The sequence below is a fragment of the Salvelinus sp. IW2-2015 genome, linkage group LG10 (genome assembly GCF_002910315.2).
Source record: "Salvelinus sp. IW2-2015 linkage group LG10, ASM291031v2, whole genome shotgun sequence".
Classification (NCBI taxonomy): domain Eukaryota; kingdom Metazoa; phylum Chordata; class Actinopteri; order Salmoniformes; family Salmonidae; genus Salvelinus; species Salvelinus sp. IW2-2015.
In genome coordinates, this window is record NC_036850.1 from 7,019,049 (window position 1) to 7,030,919 (window position 11,871).

At 43.1% G+C, this 11,871-nt stretch overlaps 2 protein-coding genes across 5 annotated transcripts; one reads left to right on the forward strand and one right to left on the reverse strand.

Moving 5' to 3' along the window:
* Positions 1-196: 196 nt before the first annotated feature.
* On the reverse strand, positions 197-4,154 carry LOC139028307 (zinc finger protein 408-like). Of its 2 annotated transcripts, none has more exons than XM_070445361.1 (5): positions 4,052-4,154; positions 2,938-3,158; positions 2,773-2,840; positions 2,369-2,637; positions 197-2,230 (listed from the first exon to the last, which is right to left on the reverse strand). In XM_070445361.1, exons 1-5 carry the CDS (start codon positions 4,086-4,088, stop codon positions 279-281), a joined length of 2,547 nt encoding a protein of 848 aa, XP_070301462.1. In that variant the 5' UTR covers positions 4,089-4,154; the 3' UTR covers positions 197-278. The 2 variants fall into 2 exon arrangements, with proteins under 2 accessions (XP_070301462.1, XP_070301463.1); XM_070445362.1 differs by having other exon boundaries at positions 2,938-3,097; positions 4,052-4,128.
* On the forward strand, positions 3,530-11,368 carry LOC111969224 (uncharacterized). Of its 3 annotated transcripts, none has more exons than XM_070445372.1 (7): positions 3,530-3,661; positions 4,508-4,612; positions 5,790-5,896; positions 6,216-6,475; positions 6,629-6,884; positions 7,326-8,000; positions 8,132-11,368. In XM_070445372.1, exons 2-7 carry the CDS (start codon positions 4,554-4,556, stop codon positions 8,890-8,892), a joined length of 2,118 nt encoding a protein of 705 aa, XP_070301473.1. In that variant the 5' UTR covers positions 3,530-3,661; positions 4,508-4,553; the 3' UTR covers positions 8,893-11,368. The 3 variants fall into 3 exon arrangements, with proteins under 3 accessions (XP_070301473.1, XP_070301475.1, XP_070301474.1); XM_070445374.1 differs by having other exon boundaries at positions 4,508-4,609; XM_070445373.1 differs by having other exon boundaries at positions 3,530-3,657.
* The last annotated feature ends 503 nt before the right edge of the window (positions 11,369-11,871 follow it).

Below are 11,871 nucleotides of genomic sequence, written 5' to 3' on the forward strand. Positions count from 1 at the left end.
AATATCATTYGCTGTAGATAGTGGCTAGACAAGATCCACCACAGATGTGAGYCAATATTTGCTGATATCTTTAACTCGTAGTATCCTGATGGTGATWACATAACATATTTTATATTCATGACAAATGTATTTTCCAAATAAGTACTGCTTATTGTCTTATTTTAGGTAAAGTACATCTAGCAGGCAAAACAAAACATTTTCTTCACATTCTTGGTTTTATTTGAAGATTTAAACAAATAAAAACAGCAACAGAAAGCAAAATGGTGTGACTTGCAGTTTTAAACTCCTGTTTCTATCTCTATTGTCTCTGCCACAGAGCTCAGTCCATCCTCTCCCTGTAGAATCACCAGGTTGCTGTGTGTTTTGTGCTCCCTTACCACAATGCACTTATCACTAGAATCTGAGACAACTATCTCAATGACATTCTCATTTAGCTGGATCTGGCCCACATCCTGTTCCAAACCTTCCTCTATTACCACAGAAGATATGGCATTATCATGATACGAGTCATAGGTGCTGACAATAACCTCCCCTGAGTTAGGCATGGCTAAGTCTTCGATGGCCTGAACATACACTACTGTCTGACTCTCCATGTTCTCTTCAGTGACATCAACCCATGGCTTGACCTCTTTCTTGCGAGGGGTCTTTCTAGGTCTGCCTCTAGCAGGGGCAGAGTGGCTAGACTCCAGAGCTGCCAGAGCGTCAGCTAGCTCCCCAGATGTCCGATCTTCTCTCTTTTTATGGGAGAGCTGGTGGCGAACCAAGCTCTGCATTAGCGTGTAGCCAGCACCACATGCCTGACATTTGTAGGGCTTCTCCTCAAGGTGTGACTTCATGTGACGGCGTAGCTTGGTGGCCATGGTGTAGGCCTTCCCACACACCTCACACTTGTGAGGTCTCTCCCCTGTGTGTAAACGTTCGTGGGCCCGCAAGGTGTGGGGGTCCCGCAAGGCTTTGCCACATATAGGGCAGAGGTATACTTCCCCTGTGTGTGATATGAGGTGTCTGCGGAGTTCAGGCACCTGCGAGAAGTACTGATTACAATGGTTACACTTGTAAGGCTTCTCCCCTGTGTGGATGCGTAGATGCCCCAAAAGGTTTCCCCGCTGTCGGAATGTCTTACTGCAGTGGGGACAGGCATAAGGCCGTTCTCCTGTGTGCAAGCGCATGTGATTCCTAAGGGAGCCCGAATTGGCCAGTTCTTTATCGCATACAGGGCACCTGAGCTTAGGAGCATGGTAATTCTCTTCCTTGGCGCGGTGGGCCTCTCTATGAATACGTAATGAAGGCCGRCGGGCAAAAGCCTTCCCACAGATATCGCAGACAAAAGGCCTCTCTCCTGTATGAAGAACTTCATGCTCCTTCAGATCCCGTTTCAGGCCATAGCTCTTGTCACACTGCTGGCACTTGAATGGCCTCTCTCCCTTATGCATTAGAAGGTGGGCCCTGAAGTTCTCTTGGGAGCTGTAATTCTTACCACACTCTGTGCATAAGTAAGGCTTCAGGTCCGAGTGAGTGAATTTGTGCTTCTTCAGGTGACAGAGCTGGAAGAAACTCTTGTCACACTCGTCACATGTATACCTCCTTTCCCTGATGTTAAAGAGGTCTGGAGCTGTCATAAGCTCCTCCGGGTCTTTCTTCCCCCCTTTGTCACTATCCTTTGAGATTTCATCTGAGCTTATATTTTCTCTACCTTTTATGTCTGTTTCTTGGCAAGCTTGACCATTTTCATCACCAACTCTGGACGTAACCTCCAATGTCACTTGACGATCCAGATACCCATTTTTGCGCCCTTGAAGACGCTTGTGGATGCAGCCGACTAATGAATGCACCTTCCTGGGTTTAGCAGCCAGTCTGCAACTGGCCCTGACAACCTGTGGCCCCTGTTCCTCCTGGGGTTTTCTTACCACATTACCTGGTTCTTCACTGCTCTTTGGAGGCTCGTCTGCAGGACTCACAAGTTTGTCCTCATTAGAGCATGGCACATTGGTTATTTCTGGAATGAAACGTTCTGTTTTTATTATTTTGCCAGGGTCAACTTCTCCATTCTGTTCCATTGTTTTCTCACCCCTGGAATGAGAGTCTCTCACACATCTCTTTTTCATTTTGTAGATAAGAGGTTTGGTCCTTTTGATTCCAGCCTGGCTTTTYTCCTCCTCCACCACCATAGACTCTGTAGACCCCAGTGGAGAAGTTGACATGTCTGAATCTTCAGTGTGCTCCTCAGGCTCTGTAAGACATACAAATATCTTCCACGTAACATTTCAGAAACCACTATCCAAATATAAAATGTCATCATTTCATAACATCATCCTTATTAGTAAAAAAAATGTATTTGTGTGTATTAAGAATGTGGGTGTCAGGCTACCTGTAAGCTTGAGCTCTTGCTCCGTGGAGTKTACACCTGGGGATCTCTCCTCCCTGGACTTGCGAGGTGTAACTTGTTTGCGAGGTTTGCCTGGTGTTGTTAGTGACCCTCCTTGGCTTCCATCGTGTTCCAGAGGATCAGCTAGGAAACTCCAAAGCAGAAGTTCTGTCCCTGGGTTGATGTCTTTGCAGGCCCTTAGACAGAGACTTCCATCCACCTCATGAACAGTAACATTCTGTTCATCCTTTCTCCTTGCATTACAGGCAAATCTGCATAAAACAAAGAGGGTTTCTCTCTCCCAATGACCAAATTCAATGTGACMGTMATGTTAATGTGTTTGATACAGMTGAGTGCTACAAAAAAAACAACCATTGGRTTATTCTTCTTTACCTAGAGACACCTACCTAATCCAATAGCACCTGTCCCAAAGATKCCCCTTGATTATCGTCTGATACGCTTCTTCCATCAAGCTCTGACGACAACAAATGTGTTACATTCAATACATGTGCAATGTTATAGAAACTTGAGCAAGTGTGTGCCTCCGCCATCACAACCACTCTGATACATACCTCTGTAAAGTCTTCACTTTGGTCAAAGGTGTTGCTTTGGTTTTCCACACCCAGAAGCATCCCTTTCTGCAGAGCATGTCCTACACACCAGAGCCCCAACTGGCCATCATTTGCTAGAGAGGGGCCCACTGTCAGTCCACGGGGAACAGCATTCAGCACACTGTGTAGGAAGTCCTGGTTTAGGGATGGGCCCCTCATACCCAGAGAGTCCATCCTACTCTCTGTAGCCACAAAATGTASACTCTTAAAAATGCAAATGTTTTGTATGTCGTTTACAATGACTAGCTTACAATGACACACAAAAATACACGTTTTGGATGTCATTTACAATGACTAGYTACATTGGAAGTTGAAACCTATCTCCTTGATTTGTGTTTCAAGCTGTCATTGATACAGTACTTGTATAACGTGATACAGTACTGTATAAGAAACAGCAGCCACATATACAATGTAGGAATATAGGAATATAGCATAGGAATATAGCTAACTGAGATTTATGGCCATCGTTTATCAATAATTGTGTGTGACATGCATACGTGACCTGGCGGGTGGCAAGCTTTGTYGTGACAACATATGTATGCCTGCGCATGCGCGGACAAGGCAACACATTTCAGCGCTAATGTAAGCCCCTGTCAAAACCATTAGCCAACGTTAACAGAATTTGCTCACTAACAAAAGTTGGCCTGCTTAACTGGAAACAGTACACGTCGACATGGGACCGTGAGTAAGTTTGTCAATGAATTGTGACACAGGCAGACAATTATTATGAAGAAGCACAAGCCAACTATTAACTGGCGAGCTAGCAAGCTATGATTTCAGTAGCTAACGTTAGCTCGAACAGGCTTGAGTATATATCAGAACTCTAGAAACAGTAGTTATTTAGTTTGATAGCTAGTTAATAACGAACGTTAACGCTTTTTTATTTGTTCTTGGTGGCAGTGATGATGCTAACTAACAAATTCAAKCTACTGTTTTTGCTACCATGCATGCTACATTGTTGTTGTCTGGCTAACCAGTCGACGACAGTGTGAACATGATACTACGATTAGGATATCAAACATATTTCAAGTAGACGTTCGATTCACGGCAATAACATGAAAATATTTCAACTAACTCAGGATTTCCACAGGGTCTTGGYCAATTTGTATCATTCGTTTTTTCCATTTGAAAACTCCGGGAAAATCATCGTTCTCCAGCCGAGGACAGAATCCGGAAGTCCTCAAGTTCCTTTCTATCGAAACATTCCGACAGGAAACATGTCATTTGACCCACATCGTAAATGCTAGATTTATTTTAATTAGAATGGTTAAAAAGCCAGATGACTACATGATATAGTCATGTATCTTTAGCTATCGTACCTTGCTGTTTTTGTTTTTTTCYAACTAGCTAATTTACAACATATATTTGTCAGCGGCAATAGGAACTCATGTACGTTCTCATACAGCAAGTGCCGTGGTCCCATTTATGGTTTTGCCATTGCCAGACTGAAATTGAATGTCGAGTTTATTTTAAATACTAGGACTAATTGTATTCATGAACTGCCATTATATTATTCTTTTTCTACCAACAGACTTGACATGGTATGCTGAGGTGGGGAGTCTGGGGACCTATGCACAATGGCAGAGTCACYTGCCATCCAGGACCATTCAMCAGAAGCAGAACTATGCACCAAGTAGTAATATGAATCAATTTGGCCTAGTAGCCAGCAGATTGACAGCAGATTGCTTACAGCTGCAGACAGGCTAGGGTCGGACAGGCTTCCTGTGTAAATTAAGACACCGCGGAGCCGGCCCGAGATATGGCTCCGAAAATGTACCTCAATCCAGGGATGAGAAATGTGTTGTACTCCGAATTGTCCCATTATCCCAACTGTTACACTGAGACATTGAAAGACTGATAAAATAACAGCGGAGAGCCGGCACGAGATATGACGCGCAAAACGTACCTCAATCCAGGGATGAGAAATGCATTGAACTTCCGAATTGTCCCATTATCCCAACTGTTATACAGAGAAAATCAAATAGCAGTTGTTCAATCGTCTCTGTGTAACAGTTGGGATAATGGGACAATTCGGAAGTTCAACACATTCCTCATCCCTGGATTGAGGTACGTTTTGCGAGCCATATCTCSCACCAACTCTGATGTGTATTAATCTACACAGAAAGCCTGTCTGACCCTAGTGCAGTTGTAAGCAAGCGGGTTGGATCTGCTGGATAGCCTAGTATTAGCTATGTGTTCTATCCTCTACTAATCAATGATCTGCTGTTTTGATCAGTGGAGGCTGCTGAGGGAAGGACGGCTCATAAAATGTGCCTGAAATAGAGTATAATGGCTGAAATGGAGTGAAAGGAATCAAACACATGATAACCATTGCATTCCAGCCATTGTTATGAGTCGTCCTCCCCTCAGCAGCCTCCACTGGTTTTCATATAGCCTAGTCTGTTTTAATATCTGCTGCCTTGATAGCCCATATTTGCAGGTTACTTGAATAAATGGATGCTAATCAGGTGCAGTTATAAAAATAAAACATTTGACGCTCATCCAGAGATTGCATAGTCACTTTACTTCTACCTRCATACATATTACCTCAACTAACCTGTGCCCCCGCACATTGACTCTGTACTGGTACTCTCTGTATATAGCCTCACTACTGTTATTTTACTGTTGCTCTTTATGAAAAAGAAGTGTTAAGTATAAACAATTTTTTTTTTAAATGTATTAAAGCTGCATGTTGGTTAAGGGCTTGTAACTAAGCATTTCACTGTAAGGTCTGTTGTACTGTATTACCTGTTGTATTTGGCGCATGTGACAAATAAAATTTGATTTGATTGTGATATGCTATAATCTTATAGTGAAATAAAAGACATTGAGTCCTTTGAGACAGAGGGAGCCAACCAGAGATTGAAAGTCGACCACTTGCTTTTCACCATTGAAAGAGACCAAAAATGTTACTTCTGGTGTGAGTATTAGCTATTTCTGTCCAGTGCCTTTACACACAGACTCRCACTAAGAGCCTTAGACTATGACTAAGAGCAGCTGAACTGTGTTTRAYTGTTTCATTTGTTCTGATACTTTGATACATTTCCCAGTGCCACTAGGCCTATCGTTTCTTTATGTGAATATTGCATTTCTATTGCTAATGAAATGTACTCTACAACTTCTATTGTTGCWGTGGTATTGTTTTTTCATCCATGCATCATTGCTGTAATTTAAAAAATAATTGTACATTTTACCTTCAAATTATATTGCTTAAAATGTACCTTTGTCATGCCTTACAGTTTGTGAAGAGTGCAAAGAATATTTTATTGACGAATGCCCCACACACGGCCCTCCAGTTTTTGTGCCTGACACCCCTGTGCCAGTGGGCGTCCCAAACCGTGCCGCCCTTACTACCCCTAGTGGCATTGAGGTCATTCAGGAAGGCAGTGAGGTGGACGTGTACTGCGTAGACAAAGACATTCCTAGGGGGGCACTATTCGGTCCTTACCAGGGTGAAGTGGTGTCACAGGACAAGTCCTCTRGTTTCTTCCCCTGGATGGTAAGTTGAATCCACAAACCTTACTATGTTTTGCAATTCACTTTTCACTAGTATATGGTATGACTCATGAAATTGTCTTCCTAACTTCATGCACCATGTGTAACTTTAAGGCTCTCGCATCTATGTATTTATGTCAATGATTTTTATCCCTAGTTGGTGGACAAAAACAACTCATACAAATCCATTGATGGTAGCGACGAAACCAAAGCCAACTGGATGAGGTATGTCCGAAACTCTTCAGAGGACATTGAGCGAAACCTGACAGCSTTCCAGCATGGTGAGCACATCTACTTCCGGGTGTGCCGTGACCTGTCAGTGGGAGAGAGGCTTCGGGTATGGTACAGTGATGACTACATGGACCGATTACACCGCATGTCCCAGGACACCATTGATAGCAACTTGGCCACAGGTAACACTCCTACCTCATCCCTTTGCCAGCCCTCTAGTTAACTACCAAACTTATTTTTATTGCTTTCCAGAGTGCTACAATGTGTGTACTTTTCTACTCATATCACTGATCTAAGATCTCCTAAATAGTTATTCTAAGAAATTCAATAGTATAACATTTTGACCACCAGGGGGAGCCATGTTGCAAAATACATGCAGAAGCTCAAACAATGAATGGCAATATCAAACCAGTGGTCACCTTTTTGAAATTAATACTTCATATATCAGCATGTCGTTTTACGCACAAATATAGTTAATAAAGAGGATTTTGTCATTTTATTATGTAAGAATGATTACATGTTTGTTTATATTATTATAAGCAGTTTTAAGGTGCTTACCTGTCAGAGGCTGATCAAGTTAAACTTGGGGTTTTGAATGATCATCTTGTCTCCCTCCACAACAGTTGAAAAGGACTCACGAGTGTGGTCAAGCCCCTGGAATGTTACAGCCCGGGACCGGGAGGCCAACCAGGCCCTCATCGAGCACTACGGGTCCCCAGAGATCCAGGGCCTACTGAACGACCGGACAACCAGAACCAAGCATATCTTTGAGATCATTGCCAGTCGGATGGAGGCACAGGGCTTCCTGATCAGTGAGAACTCGTGGCAGGCTGGCAAGCGATGCTTCCAAAAGTGGCGCAACATGGAGCGCACGTACAAAGACTATGTGCTGGCGTCCAAGAGGACTGACGCTGGACGCAGGAAACAGCCCGAGTTCTTTGACCAGTTCCATGCACTCATGGGCCAGAGGCTGAGCTCCAAGCTGGCTGCTGCTGACACCCCAGCCAGGGTGTTGACCAAGCTGAAGCCTAAAGCTGTAGCACCAACTCCAAGCCTGCCCCTCTATGCTATTGTAGTCCCATCAGGCCATCCAGTCAACCTCGGTATCCCCTCCACCTCCAGCCCAGAGTCAGAGATTGGAGTCTATGAAGGCACCACTGAGCCTGAACCGCTAGCCAGGAAGTCCAGGAGCGAACGGTTCCCACATCCCAAGATACTCCAGTCAAATGCGGTGGAGGAGAGGGAAGAGAATCAACTCCAAAAGGGGAGGAGGAGGTCATGGCTGGGGGATGACAGAGGTACACGTGTTATGACGTTGAATCTTAGCAGTTGGCCTATAACTGAAAAGGACGCAGCCATTTTCAAAATCATTGACAGTCTTTGTGTAATAACTCTTCATTTTTCTCTGTCTTTCTATCCACGTCTCTAGCTGCTGAGAACGGTGGGTCCCTGCCTGTGTGGTCGGAGTGGAAAGTGATTAGTCAGGACATTGAGGCAACGGAGGCTTTAGTAGAGCTGTACAGCTCTCCAGAGATCCAGGGACTGATCAGGGAAAACAAGACCCGAACCAAGAGGATCTTTGAGATCCTAGCTAGCAGGCTGAAGGAGCAAGGCTTCCCCATCAGTGATGTGCCTGAGCAGGCAGGGGAGCGATGCTTCCAGAAATGGCAGAACCTGTCGAGGGCGTACAAGGAGTACGTCCTCAACCCAGAGAAGGCTGACATGGCCAAGAGGAAGCTTCCAGCCTACTTCAATAGGCTCCAGGACCTCATAGGCCACCGGCTCAGCCTTCAACTATTTGAAGACTCCCCCGAGCCTGATGGCAGCATGGGAGATGCTGAGGCAGATGCAGGGGTTGAGGACATAAGCCAGAATCTGTTACACATTGTGGAGGTGCCGGCGAGCCCCATTGACATTGTCAGTCCCCCCTCCACTTCTGCCTCCTTCTCCTCTTCACATAGAGGAAACCACCTCCATGTTAGACCCAGTGGGCGGAAGAGAAGGAGGATGGCAGATATATTGGATGCCTTTCAGGGTTATAGGGAGGAGGACAAACTATTGCAAGAGGAGAGGGAAAGGAGGGCAGAGGAGCGCTTTAATCAGCTGCGAAGCCTTCTGCAGCAACAGCACACCGAGACTATGGCGGTGATGAGAGAACTGATCAATTCCATGAAGATGAAAAAACTATGATTTTATATATATATATATATATATATAAAGTTTGGACACACCTACTCATTCAAGGGTTTTTCTTTATTTTTTACTATTTTCTACATTGTAGAATAATAGTGAAGACATAAGGAACTATGAAATAACACATGGAATCATGTTGTAACCAAAAAAGTGTTAAACAAATTAAAATATATTTTATATTTGAGAATAGCCCCCCTTTGCCTTGATGACAGCTTTGCACACTCTTGGCATTCTTTCAACCAGCTTCACCTAGAATGCTTTTCCAACGGTCTTGAAGGCGTTCCCACATATGCTCAGCACTTGTTGGCTGCTTTTCCTTCACTCTGCGGTCCAACTCATCCCAAACCATCTCAATTTGGTTGGGGGATTGGGGAGGCCAGGTCATCTGATGCAGCACTTATCACTCTCCTTCTTGGTGAAATAGCCCTTACACAGCCTGGAGGTGTGTTGGGTCATTGTCCAGTTGAAAAACAAATGATAGTCCCACTAAGCCCAAACCAGATGGGATGGCGTATCGCTGCAGAATGCTGTTGTAGCCATGCTGGTTAAGTGCCTTGAATTCTAAATAAATCACAGTGTCACCAGCAAGCACCCCCACACCATAACATCTGCTCCTCCATGCTTTACGGTGGGAACCACACATGCAGAGATCATCCGTTCATCCACACCGCGTCTCACAAAGACACAGTGGTTGCAACCAAAGATCTTGAATTTGGACTCCAAACCTAAGGACAAATTTCCACTGGTCAATTGCTCGTGTTTCTTGGCCCAAGCAAGTCTCTTCTTCCTATTTATGTCCTTTAGTAGTGGTTTCTTTGTAGCAATTCGACCATGAAGGTCTGACTCGCACAGTCTCCCCTGAACAGTTGATTTTGAGATGTGTCGGTTACTTGAACTCTGTGAATAATTTTTTGGGGCTGCAATTTCTGAGGCTGGTAACTCTAATGAACTTATCCTCTGCAGTAGAGGTAACTCTGGGTCTTCCATTCCTGTGGCGGTCCTCAAGAGAGCCAGTTTCATCATAGTGCTTGATGGTTTTTGCGACTGCACTTGAAGAAACCTTCAAAGTTCTTGAAATTTTCCGTATTGACTGACCTTCATGTCTTAAAGTAATGAATGATAGACTGTAATTTCTCTTTGCTTATTTGAGCTGTTCATAATATGGACTTGGTCTTTTACCAAATAGGTCTATCTTCTGTATACCCACCCTACCTTGTCACAACACAACTGATTGGCTCACACTCATTAAGAAGGAAAGAAATGACACAAATTAACTTTTAACAAGGCACACCTGTTAATTGAAATGTATTCCGGGTGACTACCTCATGAAGCTGGTTGAGAGAGTGTGCAAAGCTGTCATCAAGGCAAAGGGTGGCTATTTGAAGAATCAAATATATTCTGATTTGTTTAACATTTTTTTGGCTACTACATGATTCCATATGTGTTATTTCCTGCAAATAAATGCTCTAAATGACAATATTTTATTTGGAATTTTGGGATAAATGTTGTCAGTAGTTTATAGAATAAAACAAAAAAWTTTCATTTTACCCAAAGACATATAAATAGTAAAACCAGAGAAACTGCTAATTTTGCAGTGGTCTCTTAATTTTTTCCAGAGCTGTATATACATACATGTGCGTATGTACAGTTGAAGTCGGAAGTTTACATACACTTAGATTGGAGTCATTAAAACTCGTTTTTTAACCACTCGATATAGGACTTGTTTTACTGTGGATATAGATAGTTTTGTACCGGTTTCCTCCAGCATCTTCACACTGTCCTTTGCTGTTGTTCTGGGATTGATTTGCACTTTTTGCACCAAAGTACGTTCATCTCTAGGAGACAAAACGCGTCTCCTTCCTGAGCGGTATGACGGCTGCGTGGTCCCATGGTGTTTATACTTGCGTACTATTGTTTGTACAGATGAACGTGGTACCTTCAGGCATTTGGAAATTGCTCCCAAGGATCAACCAGACTTGTGGAGGCCATGACATCATTTTATGGAATTTACCAAGCTGTTTAAAGACACAGTCAACTTAGTGCATGTAAACTTCTGACCCACTGGAATTGTGATACAGTGAATTATAAGTGAAATAATCTGTCTATAAACAATTGTTTAACAATTGTATATGTGTATATATATGTATATTAGTTACAGTTTTGACATCATCTTTCTATTATTTGCGTTTGCTATCTGCCCTGTTATTTGTATTATGTATCATTAAAGTCTTATGTATTGCTGGAGACTTTTGAAAGTCACAAATGTTTATATATTAAGGGTTGTGTCTTTGGCATCCACAGACCACTTTTCTACCTTAAACTTGGAAAATATACTTCCTGCGAGTGCCATTATTTTTAATGCCAACTGATTCTTTATAGGTGCATTAAGTGTGACCCTGTCTGTATTGAGCTAGAACATGTGAAACTGTGGCTTATTAGTCAAAATAAACCTCTTGGTTGGAGCTAGATGATACTTAAATTTTGGTCATTTTATTTATTCAGTACACAGTGATGTCACAACTGTTTAGCCTCATCACATTGTCCTATGTCAGATTTGACTCTGGCCTAAACAATGGCACCATTGCTGACACACAACTAGGCAGCAACATGCATTTTCATTTTAAATTGAAAAGAGAAGTATTAGACCCATGGGACAGGCGGATCTAGTCAGTACGGTTCACTTATTAATGAATCGGTGGGTTTATTTCGTAGTTCTCATTCATGCAATTATTCTTCCAGGTTCATGTTGTCCTTGCCAGGCAATGGTTAAAAAATGTCCCATCGTTCTTTCTCTCTTTTCGGGCCATGACGGATATTGAGGTTGATGAACTGTACTATTGGTTATGTTATATAACCTGCACATTGGAAACAACATTCATTATTAATTCTGGCCATGTCTGCAGGTGCAGGGATTTTGTAATGGATAGTCCACAGCAGGTAGCTTAATGGTTAGAGCGTTGGGCCAGTAACCGAAAG